The sequence below is a fragment of the Suricata suricatta genome, chromosome 4, assembly GCF_006229205.1.
Source record: "Suricata suricatta isolate VVHF042 chromosome 4, meerkat_22Aug2017_6uvM2_HiC, whole genome shotgun sequence".
Classification (NCBI taxonomy): domain Eukaryota; kingdom Metazoa; phylum Chordata; class Mammalia; order Carnivora; family Herpestidae; genus Suricata; species Suricata suricatta.
The window spans coordinates 2,513,690-2,528,576 of NC_043703.1; the positions used below are offsets into that span (position 1 = coordinate 2,513,690).

The window sequence follows — 14,887 nt, forward strand, 5'->3', positions numbered from 1 at the left end:
TTAGGCTTTGCCCCACCAGAGGGACTTCCTGGCAGTCTCTGCTATGGGGACATCCGATGCGGCCTCCCCACGATGGGGCGCAGTGACTGGCCGTGCCCGGGGGGTCGCAGACCCCGTCCCGTGCGGCTAAGAGCCGCATTTCCCGCTGCGCCGCCGCCCGCTCCTGGGCTCTGATCCCCTGTGATCTCTGTGTTCCTCCACATCCTCTGTATCTGGTTCACTGCTTCCTCCTGGATGTCCACATTCGACCCCGTCCCCCCCGAGGCTCTGCCGTCCTGCGTTCCGCTGGCCTGCCGCCTCCGGAGAGCCCCCCAGAGCCGCCCCGATGAGGCCAGGCCGCCCACAGCAGCCCCCCTCCTCCCCCGGCTCCATCCGCTCCGTCCAGGGTGGTTTCTCCTTCATGCGTTCCCACAGAGGTGCTAACATCCGTGGTGCTGACGTGCTTAGTTCGGGGGGTTTTTCTCCTTCCAGACTAGAATGCAGCTGCAGGAAGGAGCCGGGCTCGTGCACGGTCCCTCACGTCACCGAGGACGGTGTGTGAATGTCACACAGGCTTGTGCTCATGTCAGTGGCTTGCGGACATTTCATGGGCGACTGGCCGAGATGAGTGTGGTCTGCTGGATCTATAGTGTTTCTTGCTAAGGTTTTACATGATTTCTTGCATCAGTGAATAGGATTGTGAGTTAAATAAAGTTTGATAAGAAGATACAAGACCTACGGTTTGGCAGAGAATAAAATCTTCACTTGAAATTAGTCTAATTGAGGGGTGCCTGGGTGGCTCAGCCGGTTAAGCATCTGACCTCGGTTTTGGCTCATGATCTCATGATCTCACAGTCGTGGGTTTGACCCCGAGTCGGGCTCTGCGCTGACAGCTCGAAACCTGCTTGGGATTCTCTCTCCCCTTCTCTCTGCCCTTCACCCACTTGTGGTCTGTTTCTCTCAAAATAAATAAAAACCCAAGGGAAAAAATTGTCTAATGGACAGAGATGACCATCTCCTGTTATGAAACAAGACACATTTTTCTTGCCTCCTTTCCGGTCCCTTCCTATGCCTCCCCCCTCCCCTCCATTCCCCTTCCTTTCTCCTCTTCGCCCCCTCTTCCCACTCCCCGGGGCCGAGTACCCCCTTGCTCTCTGCTCTGTCTCCCGCTCTGTGTCTGTGGGACCCCTCTCCCCGTCATGACGGTTCCGCCTCCTCATCCTGCCTGTGCCCAGTGCCACCCGCACCCAGCCGGTGCCAGGTGCGGCAGGGGCTCTGCTCCGAGCACCCGTTAGCTAACAGGCGAGTCACACTAGGGCCTGAGACCACGTGTGAATGAAGGGGAGGCGCGGGCCCCGGGGGGCCACCTGCATCCTTTGGGCTTGCCTCCTGGGGGCCGGTCTGGGGCTTCAGAGGTAAGAGATGAAGGCAGATGTCTGCCAGACAGTGGCCAGGCCGAGGCGTGGACGCTGTCAAATCCACAGCGAGAGGAAGGATGAAAAACAATCAGAGGAGCCTCACGGACTTCAGCCCAACAGATGCTCGCACATTTCCCCAAGTTGGAGAAAATAGTCCAACTTTTATTCCCCCCCCACCCCCCAGCCCGGCTGGGTTAAGCATCCTGTGCGTCACAGAGTGGCCGGGCGTCTGTGCGTGGCCCTCGGGAAGGGGTCTCCGAGGAGGCGAGTGGGCGGGGAGAGGACGCGGGGGAAGTAGAGGCAGTGGGGGGGGGCGGTGGAGGCCACGCTGCTCGGGAGGGGTTCCGGAAGCTTCGGGGACAGCAGCCAAGAGCAAGAGTTTCACTGGGGAGGGTTCCCTTCTCCCCCAAAGTAGGAAATGTGTTTTCTCTGGGGCCAAGGAGCCCCTGAGTCCACACCTTCGCCCAAGATGGTCACTCGCTCCGGAGGAACATTCGGGGAGCGACTCAGTGGGAGGGACCCCTGGGCTGGAGACTTGCCCACATCACCTCCCCGGAACCGGTGAGTCAGCGGCACCAGGGAGCCCCCCGCCTCCCGCTCCTGGCTTCCAGCCTCGCCCCACCCGTGCGTCCCGGTGGGCATGCCGGCCCACCAACTCATTTCACACAGAGACATCTGACCACGGTCACGGGGCCGCTGATTATAGTCACATCTGCCTGCAGCTGGACCAGATGTGACCTGGAGGCGAAGCGCAGCCCTGGCCGTTCCCCGGGCGGGGACCTGGAACGTCCACCCCTGCCGAGCGGGAGAAGGGGCGGGAAAGGCCTGAAAACGAGCCCATGTGGATCACAGGGTGGGCGGCAGGCGCACAGACCCGCGGTCCCAGGCTGACGGGCGAGCCAGGACCCCCCCCTGCTTCCTCCGCTTGTGGTTTTGCCGGGAGCCCCCCCAGACCCGCCGGCCCGAGCCTCCCACGCCCGTGCTTACTCAGACGAGCTCAGGTCACAAGTGCAGTTTGTTTCTCAAAGGTTTCATGCTAATTTGTTTTTCTGCCAAGAATGTATCAACACTTGGAGTTGTTTTCAAATGGGAACAGAAATATTTTGTAAGTCCAAAAAGTAGTAAGGATCCTTGGTTTTCGTGTTTTCCATGATTGAACGAAACAGAAATGTTGTTTTAGTGAAACGAAATTCTACTTTCTGTTGAGTTAACGATGAAGGATGATTTTCAGATCCTGAATTGCATCTCACATTTATCAAAACGAGACCAGGCTGACAGAATAGAACAGAGACAAGAGAACGGGGTGGTCAGTCCTTGGAGACCAACCATCCTTACATTCACAATGCCAAACGTGGTTTTGCAAGTTCAAAAATGCTGCACAAACGTAAGCTGTTAAGAAATTACTATCTGTGCTGTAGCATCTGGCCTCTGTTTCACTCTCTGTTCTGCTAATAGGTTTTAAATCCAATGCACACTTTCTGGGGGCAAATTTTACTGAAGAAAAGTGTGAAATGATACGGACATGGTTGAATGCCTCTTGCACAAACAGAACACACTCACCAAACAGAAGCCTGGAAAACCCCTGGGTGCCCTTCCCGGCACTAACAGCCCCTGAGGGTAGCCAGGGTCCAGATTAATTCTGTTTAGCTCTGTGTCAGTGGAGTCGGCGGGCTTGCTCTGCTGCTCCTGGCTTCCTTCGTCGTGTGTGTGTGAGGGTCCCCCGTGCCGGGGGCGCCCACGCTCAGTGTGCACATGTGCCGTGTGCGTGGGTCCGTGCGCCTCTCTGCAGCCAACGGACATGCTGTGATGCCGCCTCTTGAATACGCTTTATTTGGTTGGATTGAAATACCAGAGTACAGAATTGTGAGTTCCCAGCTCAGTGAATTTTGGCAGGTGTACCCCCGCCGCCCCCAGTAGCCGCCCACCCGTCAAACAGAGACCGTGTCCAGCATCCAAGAACCGCCCACTCCAGTAGTCAACCCCCCGCCCTTCGGACGTTGTCACCCTGGACAGTGTCACCTGACCTTGGGGTCAGCGCAGCGGCCCCGGTGTGCGGTCATCTGAGCGTTAAGCTGCTTTTTCAGGGTGGCCTGTCTGGGCGGTGGGTGTGTGGGGTGTGCAGGGCCAGTTTTCAGAGCCCCATGGCAGTGAGCAAACATTTAAAACAAGAATTACCAAAAGTAGCGTGCACCAGTTACAATCTCAAACAGGCTGGAAGTTAGGACATTTCAGTATTTGTTAAAATCCCCCACGTCTCCTCTGTGTTTCTTTATGATGTTTCAGTACCACCGACAAGTGGGCTCTTGATTGGCCACAGCAGCACTTTTCTGGCAGTGAAGTAGAATGAACAGTCATGGAAGGGAGCAGAGCGAAGTCTGGGGGCCGGTGATAAGGCAGCTGTGGTTTCGTTAAAGTGGTGTCCTGGGCAGCCGCGCCTGAGCGTGTCCCTGGATGCTCACGGGCACACGCGCACCCGTGGGGCACACGCCAGGCGCGGGCTCGTCTAGGAAAGCCCGAGTGTGGTGCTCAGGTCCCGAGATGCTGCCGGACGGCGGTCCAGCGTCTGCCCCAAGGGGGAGGGGCGTGCAGGGGAGCCCACTGTTCATTCCGCACACTTTTGATTTCTCCCCAGGAGCTCTAAGATGCATGCCTGGGTCTCCACGTCTTTCTTTAGTTGGGGAATTATTCTAGAACTTCCCCGAAGAAGCGCTACAACCAGGAAGAGGATGGGGATGGTAATATCACCACAAAACTATACTGACATGTTGCACAGCGTGGGGAATGTGCGAAGGAATTTGAAAGATCAGCTGTTCTGACTTGGCAGCGCTCCACATGTCCCTATTTGGTGGGATGGGAAACGCAGGAAACTGGTGAAAGCAGTGATGTCAAAGGTCTCCCTTCCATCAGAAGCAGGAACAAAGTGGGAAAAAGGAGGGCTTCACTGTTGGAGCCACCCCAAGTACGCCTCCCTCCCGAAGGCTATGTCACAGCAAGCAGGTCCGAGGGACGGAGCGTGTGCACGGGCTGGTGCGCTCTCTCTCACACACACACACACTCACACACATGTGCACGCACACACACGCAGAGCAGCACAGCCCCTGGCATCCTTTGGTGAGGCAGAAAGGCGCTCTCCAAACAGAATCTGTGAGCCTCCCCCCACTCTCCCACATGGAACTCACTTTAATGTTGAGAAGACCTCCCTGTTGGTCTGAAGATCAGAGAAGGGCCGGAAATAGGCTTCATTTCAAGCTAAGGTCACTGACCTCCAGGATTCTCCCTCCTTCTTTGGCACTAGGACTGCAAATCCTAAATTTTTGGGAATTTTTAGAACTTAACATACTTCAGTGCATTCATGCTAATGGCTTGGCTCTCTGGAAATCTTAAATTGGGGCATGAGAGAAAACGTGTATAATATTAATTATTTTGTCACTTTCTGAAACGTATAAAGAGACGGGAATGGGGGGCCTGGGTGGCCCAATCGGTTTGGCGTTCGACTTCGGCTCAGGGCGTGATCTCCTGGTTCATGGGTTCGAGCCCCGCGTCGGGCTCTGTGCTGACAGCTAGCTCAGAGCCTGGAGCCTGCTTCCGATTCTGTCTCCCTCTCTCTGCCCCTCCCCTGCTCGCACTCTCTCTCTCAAAAGTGAATAAAACATTAAAAATTTAAAAAGAAGAAAAGAAAGGGACTGGAACAGACTAGAAGAGATGCGTTGCTCCAGGGGCTACGGTGTACCGTTTGCATCCCTTTCAACTTTTATCATTTATTGGTGCTTAAAGTGGTCCCTGAAGTTGTGTGTGGACACGTGTGTCAGCCAGACACCACCCAGAACAAGTGTGTGTTTTCTGTTTAAAATGCAGTTAATTCAGGTCAGCGTTCACAGGAAGTGACTTCTCAGGCTCTCGTGGTGGGTCACTGGCTGCGGGTCCTGCTGGGAAGCGGCCTGAGCCTCCTCCAGAGGGACGCAGTTTCCATTAGGTTCTGCACCGCAGGGGGTATCGATGTGAGGTTTTCCCCCCAGAGCCGTCTGGGACCCCTGCCTGTTAGCCATGGAGACCCCACTTCCGCAGAAGAGACAAGACCCCCCCCCCCACGACCAAGCACTTGGGGTCTTCAGCCACGTTCCCCACGTTCGCGTGGAGAGCGTCTTTGTGACCAGCTTCCGCAGCCGTGACCCCTCGGTTTCAGCGCATCCTCCTAACGCGGGGCTGGCTGACGTGATGCTTGCACCCCAGTGAGGGGGGGGGGCGGGAAAAGTAAGTCGGAGTGCTTCACGGAGGGCGTACGTCCTTCCCCTTCTAGAATCTGGAGCCGACGGAGGGGGGCCAGTGGAGGGGGCCCGGCAGGAGAAAGGAGCGGCCCTCGTAAAGGCCACCCCCCCCCCCCTGGGCACGTGGCCGGTGGGGAGCCGCTGGGGTCAGTGAGACCTGCGCATCTCATGATTTTGCTGCGAGGTCCGGACGCAAAATGGAAATCATGACGTTCGCGACACCGTCTCTAACACGTTGGGGTCACCAGTGGGGTTTTGGTTCGGAGGAACTTACTTAGTTGATTTGCCCTTTTAAACTTAGCGATTCACAGCGGAGACTTGGATGTACGTTACGTAAGGCTCTTGAAATCGTGCAATGCACCTGATGAAGCAGGGGTCCTTAGAGGGGTCATTGGTCTTCTTTTTAGCAGTGCACCCTGAAACCACAGCTAAAATGCCCCGTGTGCCAGGGTGACATCCACATGGGCCGCTGTGCCACGACAATGTTAAGGACCAGAATGGTGACATTTCAAAACAGATTTCCAGGGGGTCTGGCTCAGTCAGAGGAGCATGAGATGCTTGATCTTGGGGTCATGAGTTCGAGCCCCGCGCTGGGCGTGGAGATTACTTAAATATATGAAAACTTTTTAAAAAAGCAAAAGAGATTTTATGTAGCAAAGTAAACATGCATTTAAAAAATTTTATTAGTCTAAAAATTATATTTTTTTAATAGGGCCATGCGAGGCCACCCAGAATGTGAGACAGAAATCATGGTCTAAAAATGCCTTTTGTTTTGAAAGGCTGACCATAATCTAGGTATTACTAGAATTATTAATTCTTCAGAATTGCCTTTTAGGGCCAGTACTGGTAATAACATTTCCTATAGGAATAAAGCAGAAAGGAATCATGAATGTCTTTTGTCTGGTTTTTTTTTTTTAATTTATTTTGCTTGCTTTGGAGTAGAAGGTGGTGATGGGGGGGGGGTTCATTCCTACAGTGGAGCCTGTGATGAAGGCTCCCGTCCTGTATTTCTCGTCTCCAAGCGCCCCGAGGGTTTGTCCTGACCCGCAGCGCAGCCGGGATAAAGCCGGCCACTGTCAGCCCCGCACGCTGGCGAGTTTCTGTCGCAGAGGCCCCAGGAGTGGGCTGACCCCGGCAGCCACAGTCCTGGCCCTGTACCCTCTTATCTGGGGTCCCCTACAATTAAAGCATTTGCTGAGAGGGGAAGGGAATGGTTCCAGGAAACTCATGTTTATAACTTCCCTTGGGCTGGACGGAGATAAACTCCTGAGATCTTATCAGCATTGCAGAAGAGAAAGCCCAGAACGACCAAATAGCCGTTTTCGCTCCAGCCATGGGACCCTAAACCTGAAGTTTAGAAGAACCCGTATCAAGCCGAGTGGAAAAGCCCACGCCCCCGCCTCAGGCTGTCGTTGGGTTTTGGCCAGCGAAGCCTGGGTGGTGGGTGCACGTTTCTTCCCTACCTGATGAACGGGTAGCCTGGGTGATTTTCCTTCGGGCGTCTGTAGGCGTGGGGTGGGGGCTGGCAGGGTTTGAAGAGCAGCCGCGTCCTCCTGAACCTGGATCAGGAGCGGGAGTTTACAGGGCGGGGAGCTGGCAGGGGGTGGCGGGGGAGGCTGACCCGCAGCCCCAGCGGCTGCCTGCCAGGCTTTCCTGGTCTGGGGGCTCAGCCAGCGCCCCTGGGAGCCGCCTCCTCCCTGGATGGTCCCACTGTCCGCACCCAGTTTCTTCTTCGGGGTATTTACCCACAGCGCTGTTCGGCAGTAACATGTTGGGAGCTGACAACCCGTCATTGGATTGCTCTCTACACCTGTGGTTAAGGTTGGTTAAGTGGCCGCCGCCACCGGCACTGGCACCGGCAAGCCCACGGGGACCGGGTTGGCGCTGCTCTGTTTCCTCAGTTCCAAGATGCCCCGTTATTAATGCTTCAAGTCTGAGGCTCCGGTGTATCTTCACAGTGGATGACGTGTCATTGCTTAATCCGTGCTGTTGTTTGTTTCTTGGCGTGAGTCTTAGAACCCATGCAGTCGAAGATGAGACGCCGTCTGTGTCAAGCCTGGTGTGACTCTGGGCCTGTACCCGAATGTTCCCAGGCCCTGGGGAGGCAGATGGGTAGAGGGCTGTGAGGGGCATGGGACAGGTGTCTCAGGAGAGGCCGGTGCCCCACTGTGGGGATCCCGGGTGGGGCGCAGCCAGCCCTCACGTGGGGAGGAGGCAGGAGCCGGTGGCGGTGTTGGGAACGTCTCTGGGTCTCTGAGTACTTGGATTCGGGCATTGCGGATGAACTTTCTGGAGCACAGGCTTAAGATTTTGGCCTCTTGTCTTTGGGAAACTCTGAGTGGTCGCCAAAACCCAGGTTGTGAAGCAAAACCGTGCACATGGCTTGATGTAAGATGTTAGGAGGTTCGGAGATGGCACGCTGATGACTGTCACACGTGTGAGTCGGAAACAAAAGACCCATCGTCTGTGGACTCTGTTTGGACTGCGGTCAGTGGTCCCCACTTCCAAAATATAAAATTACTACCAGCTTAATGTCTTGGAGACACTTGTTCAGATTCACTTTATGAAATAAATACCCCCAGATGTAGTTGTTTATGCAGAAGATCTCCACGGCAACGGGCTAAGGCTTGAGGATACTGTTAAAGAAACAGACTTCACGTGATCCCAGTTCCGTTAATAGTGTTGGCCTAATTTTGAGAAACAATGATCACTTGAGGCAGAATTGAAGTACACATCCTACCTGAGACTTAATACACAGCCTCTAATAAAGCGAATTAACTAAAGTTCTTGTCACACCCCCTTCCGTTCTGTCTCCAGTGCCTGTGTCTGTCTTGGGGTAAAGTTTGGGTTTGTCTGGGGAACTTGCTCGTACATTTATCTCTCAGCGCTCTGGCAGTTTTACATAATGGAGGTTGGTGGTGGGTTCTAATTTCAGCCTTGTCTTAGCATGTTACATTCAAGCTTATAAGTCGGTTCTTGCATCCGGAGAATGGGGACGGTAGCGTGTCCCTCAAAATGACTGTCCGCTGATTAAATAACACAACAAATTGTTTGTAGCTTTTGAATACGTTAGTTCCCTTCCTCTCTTGCTTTCTTTTTTTATAGGATGCTATTGCAAATGGCAAGATTTCATTTTTCTAATGGCTGAACGATATTCATCGTATATACAGCATCTCCTCTTCTTTATCCTTCATTGACGGATGGACACGTGGGCTGCGTCCACGTCTTGGCCATTGTAAATAAGGCTGCAATAAACAGGGGTGCATGGATCCCTTTGAACTAGCGTTCTTGTGTTTTTTGGGAAAATACCCAGACGCGTGATTGCTGGATTGTGGGGTGGTTCTCTTTCCAACTTCTTGAGGTGCCTCCACGCTGATTTCCACAGCGGCTGCACCAGGTGCCTTCCCACCGGGGTGCACGGGGGCTCCTGTGTCTCCACATCCTCGCCAGCGCTTGTTGTTTCTTGTGCTTTGATTTTAGCTGTTCTGACAGGTGTGAGGTTTTGATATGCATTTCCCTGATGATGAATGATGTTCAGCATCTTTTCAGTATCTGTTGGCCATCTGGATGTCTTCTTTGGAGAAATGTCTGTTCATGTCTTCTGCCCATTTTTTAACTGGGTCGTTTGTTTTTTCTGGGTGTTGAGTTGTATCAGTTCTTTATATATGTTGGATACTAACCCTCTATCATATATGTTATTTATAAATATCTTTTCCCATCCTGTTGGTTGCCTTGTAGTCTTGTTGCTTGTTTCTTTTGTTGGGCAGAAACTTAATCTTGATGTAGTCCCAATAGTTTATTTTTGGTGTTATTTCCCTTGCTTCAGGGGACATATCCATAAAGATGTTGCTATGGCTGATGTCAGAGAGATTACTGCCTATTGTCTCTTCGAGGATTTTTATGGTTTCAGGTCTCACATTTAGATTTTTTATCCATTTTGAGTTTACTTTTGTGTATGGTGAAAAAAAGTGGTCCAGTTTCATTCTTCTGCTTGTGGCTGTCCAGTTTTCCCAACACAATTTGTTGAAGAGACAAATTTTTCTCATTGTATATTCATTCTTCCTTTGTGAAACATTAATTGATCATGTAATTGTGGGTTTGTTTCTAGGCATTCTATTCTGTTCTGTTCTGTTCTTTGTATGTCTATTTCTATGCGAGTACCATGCTGTTTTGCTTATTACCACTTTGTAATGTAACTTGAAGTCTGGAGTTGTGTACTTCTAGCTTCGTTTTTTTTTCAAGATTGCATAGGTTATTTGGGGTCTTTTGTGGTTCCACACAATTTTTAGGATTGTTTGTTCTAATTCTGTGAAAAATGCTGTTGGTATTTTGATAGGGATTGCATTAAATGTGAGGGTTGCTTTTTTGTAGTATAGACATTTTAACAATATTTGCTCTTCCAACCCATGAGCATGGGATGTCTTTCCATTTCTTTGTGTTGTTTTGAATTTCTTTTATCCATGTTTTACAGCTTTTAGAGTATAGGTCTTTCCTCTTTGATTAAGTCTGTTCATGGGCATTTTTTGGGTACAATTGTAAACAGGATTATTTTCTTTATTTCTCTTCTACTGCTTCATTGTTAGGCTTCATTATATTGAGGGTTTTTATCATGAATGGATGTTGTAGTTTGCCAAAGGCTTTTTCTGCATCTGTTGAAGTGAATGTATGGTTGTCATCCTTTCTCTTGTTATGATGAGTCATGTTGATTGATTTTTGCATGTATGTTCATTAGGGATACTGATCTGCAGTTCCCCCTCCCCCTGTTTTTGAGGTGTCTGTCTGGTTTTGGTCTCAGAATGATACTGGTCTCAAGAATAAATTTGGAAGTTTTCCTTCCTCTTCTATTTTTTGGAGTAGTCTGAGAATATGTATTAACCCTTCTTGAAATGGTAGTAGAATTCATCTGTGAAACCATCTGGTCCTGGACTTTGATTTGTTGGGAGTATTTTGATTACTGATTCATTTTCATTGCTGGTAATTGGTCTGTTTAAAAATTCTATTTCTTCCTGCTTCAGTTTTGGAAGATCATATGTATATCTAGGAGTTTATCCATTTCTTCTAAGGTTTTCATAATATTCTGTTACAGTTGTTTATATTTCTATGGTATTGGATATTATTCTCCTCCTTCATTAATTATTTTATTTGGATTTTCTCTCCCTTTTTTTTGATGGGTCTGGCTAGAGGTTTATCAATTTTGTTGATCTTTTCAAAGAACCAGCTCCTGGTTTCATTAATCTGTTCTCTTGTTTTCTTACTGTCTATTTTTTTGTGCTCTAATCTTTATTATTTTCTTCCTTTTGCTGGGTTTGGGTTCTGTTTGTTGTTCTTTTTCTAGCTTCTTTACATGTAACATTAGGTTGTTTATTTGAGATTTTTCTTCTTGGTGAAGGCCTGTGTTGCTAGAAACTTCCCTCTTAGAACCACTTTTGTTGTGTCTCAAAGGTTTCGGACCATCCTGCTTTCATTTTCATTTGTTTCCATGAACTTTTTGATTTCTTCTTTGATTCTTGATTGACACATTCTTGTTTAGTAGCATGTAACTTAACCTCCATGTATTTGTGGTCTTTCCAGATTTTTTCTTGTGGTTGATTTCTAGTTGCGTAGCGTTGTGGCCAGAAAAGATACATGCTCTGACTTCAGTCCGAATGTGCTGAGACCTGCTTTGTGGCCTAACATGTGATCTATTCCGGAAAATGTTTCTCTCCTCCAGCGTTTATGACGTGCTTGTGTTCTTTTCGTTCAAGCTTTAATCGAATTGAAAATCAGTTCTTTAAGGTTGGTCTTAAATGCAGCTCCTTCATTTAGTTCCTCTTTGCACAAACATTTTTGCACACTTGTGTGTTCTTGGGAATTTGAAGGACACAGCATGGACTCTGTTCTCCTGGGGCCTCAGTTTCCCTGGTCTCTGGTCTGAAACGCCTACATCAGTGTCGTAGCCTTGCAGATATGGGCGCTGGCCTTTTAGAATCATTCCTGGAGAGGCAGTTCCAGAAAGGATAGGTAGCAGCAGCCTTGAGTTTGTGGAGCAAGGAACACTTTGATTCACTCTACTCCAGGATTGCTGTTTCATCTACTGGGGCAAGAGAGAGGAGCCAGAGGCCACGCACGTGATAACCCCCCGAAAACAAGTCCGTATCTCACATTTTGAGGTTGTGCTCCTAATAACAGCGTAGGGCGTTTCCCATAAGTAGGTGAAGATGCCCAGATCAGTTCAGTTCAAAAAGTGACCTCAATGTGCAAAAGTTCTTCTATCTAACGACATTTTCTCTTCCTTCCAGGGTGGCTGTGCTGGCTCTGGCTGCGGAAAGTGTGACTGCCATGGAGTGAAGGGACAGAAGGTAAGCGGCCAGAACTTAATAACAGTGTGTTTTGAACCGCCATCGATATGGAAATCACTAAAACTACAGTGAACTGACCCAGGTCATCAGGAATTCATCTTAGAGCCTGATGACTGGTTCCGCGGGAGCAAAGCCGGGCTCCGCCGGTGGACGGGCTCAGCCCCGCTTCCCCGAAGGCTGTGCTAAGTGGCGGCAAGTAATGCAGAAACATGGGTTACGCTTCTTTCCTTTTTTGACTCAAGAAGGGACATGCGTGTTGGCGGAAAACCTGCCGAGTCAGTGGTGTTCTTTGGGATCCATGTGTAAGAACGAGACCGCACATTTCTCTAAAAAGAAAAAGTTTCTGTTGCCCCTAAGGACCTTTATTCAAATCAGTATTTTAAACCAATTTTTCGTTAGTAATACACTTGTCCAGATGTATTTACCAAAACAGTAAATATTCATCGTTCCCCAAACGTAAATCGAGTTATATTTTTCTAAGCAAGTGTTTCGCCCTCTCGTTTGAGAATCACAGATCTGGATGAACCATTTCCTCTGGAGGGCAGTCGATCTGTGCGTTTCGGTTATTTGGAGAGCAGGCGTCCACCTGGTTTGCCCGGGGACAGGGCCACCTCCTGACCCTGCCAGCGGGGGCTCTGGACACCAGGCGCTGCCGTGAGAGGACATGGCCAGTGAGCCAGTCAGCCAGTGACATGGGGGCGCGAGGCAGCTGCGGGTGTGCGGACTGCGCCCAGGAGCTGAGGGCGTCGGCCAGGCCCGGGTGTCCACTCTCTTGCTCACAGGCTCACACTCTTGAAATTCAGGGAAGTTTACTGTGCAGAAAATGATTTGGTTTCTTTTTAGCTACTTGCTAAAGTACCAACATGATTATCATTTTTTTAAATACACTCAGTGGTACCAGTATTAATGGATACTTTTTTAATGTTAATTTGTGTGAGAGAGACAGAGACAGAGCGTGAGCCAGAGAGGGACAGAGAGAGAGGGAGACACAGAATCTGAAGCAGCTCCAGGCTCCCAGCTGTCAGCACAGAGCCCAACGTGGGGCTTGAACTCACGAACTGTGAGATCATGACCTGAGTGGAAGTCGGACACTTAACCAACTAAACCTCCAAGACACCCCAACAGGTGGTTTTTGAATAAATGCATATGTGAAAATATGTTTATAACTTTCCTTATCAATCATATCCATTGTAATTCATTTTTGTGGTCTGTTCATCTTCTTATTTGGGAAGTTTTTCTGGCTAGTTCCAGTGTGCGTTCACAAGAGTTGTTTTATAGTGGGAGCAAGTAGGTTCCTACTACAAGGAATCTCTCTTTCTCTCTCTCTCTCTCTTTTTTTTTTTTTTGGTCTAACTTGAATTTTGCACATAAGCACACTGAACTAACAGAGGCATTCTTAAAACTGTAAAAAGTAGAACTTCCTTATGTCAACAAGCAGGACTGAAGGCTGTATCAACATCGTCATGTTTGTCTTGTAACCTAAAGCATCGGGAGTTGGAGGGGAGGCGGCGGTAGAGGGTCTTGCTCTCAAAGCGAAGGGGGTCCATTCCCCCGACTTTCCCCGCCCCCCTCCCGTCCGAGCAGCTGCAGACGCTGGTGGCACGCCCCTCCCCCGCCATGGCTCTGCTTTTTCAGACTTCCTATTCTGTGCATATGCTTTCCAGCCTGACTCATTTTCATTTTTACCAAAAATCCACCCCTTAATAACCAGGCAGATTTATCTAGGTATCGCTTGCCAGGTATTTTTGGCTGAGTTTTCCATGACTTGAGGACAGCTGCTCAGGGACTTGGTTCATGTTCGGCGGATTTGGCTCAATGTCTCTAGAGAAGGTGGGCACACGTGTGAGTCACGGCCAGCATCTAGCACCCAGCCCCGCAAGGCAACCGTTTTTAAACGCTTCTTTTCAAATTGCACACCGAGGGAGCCCTCGAGGTGGCCGGTGCGCTCAGGTGAGGCCAGGCCGGTGCTCACATACCTGCTTTCCACTTGGGCGCTGGACGGTCAAAGGGAGGAGGCAGCAGGGGCGAAGATGTGCCAGTGAATCGTGGCCCTTTCTTGTGAGGAGGTCTCCTGCCGACACCGACCTGAGCCTCGAAATCAGAAAACCCCAGAGCGCTCCCTTGGGGACTGGGTGGGACGAGCAGAATTACCCTCTCCCTTCGCCAAGTCAGCATCGAGATTTCCCGGCCAGCGGACAGGCCTCTGGGGTCCAGGCCCTCCGCCACCGTACCTGGCCGGCCCCGCCCCCCAGCCCCTTGTCTCTGCCCACGTGGGATTTTTGATCTTATTCCTAGAAAAAGACTATTTAAAGTAAAATACCCGTAAGCTGTAGGTGAGACCCTTCTGAGTGTGTGTTTTAAGAGACTGTAATTGTCCAGTGGACTCAGAACACCCTCGAAATCTCGGGGGACTGCTCAGGGGTCAGTATTAGGTCCTCCCAGCAAAAGCTGAAGCTCTGTCCTGAGCGTAAATGCTTCGGGCCCCGTGGCTCACATAGCATGACCAAGGAAGAGGTCCCGGCCCCCCAAGGGGAAGAGGGCATCTTAACTTCCACTAATTGTCTTGAAACTGATGTCAGTGTAATGACCTGAAGTCCCTGGAGTGTGGCCCAGCTGGGCTTTCAGATGCGGTTCCCCCCCCCCCTCCCCCCCCCCCCCCCCCCCCCCCCCCCCCCCCCCCCCCCCCCCCCCCCCCCCCCCATCCCTCCCCGCTCATCCCAAGGTCAGACAACAGGGGAGTTTCCTCTCGGCTGGCGCTTCGGTGACAGAAGTTGGTCCTTCTCCACCGCCATCACCTCCCACCCACCCTCAGAGCGAGGCCTGGGCACGCGCAGCGGGTTTGAATGCAAAATGAGCCGAGGGTGTAGAATCAAGCCCTTCAGTCCAG

The 14,887-nt window shown here is 50.7% G+C and overlaps 1 protein-coding gene across 1 annotated transcript in view; it reads left to right on the top strand.

Moving 5' to 3' along the window:
* Nucleotides 1–5,441: 5,441 nt before the first annotated feature.
* COL4A1 (collagen type IV alpha 1 chain) overlaps nucleotides 5,442–14,887 on the top strand; it is an 85,916-nt gene continuing 76,470 nt past the window's right edge. Inside the window, exons 1-3 of the mRNA XM_029938400.1 lie at nucleotides 5,442–5,626; nucleotides 11,407–11,437; nucleotides 11,941–12,000. Of these exons, the coding sequence (XP_029794260.1) occupies nucleotides 5,442–5,626; nucleotides 11,407–11,437; nucleotides 11,941–12,000 (276 nt within the window). The remainder of the gene's footprint in view (nucleotides 5,627–11,406; nucleotides 11,438–11,940; nucleotides 12,001–14,887) is intronic.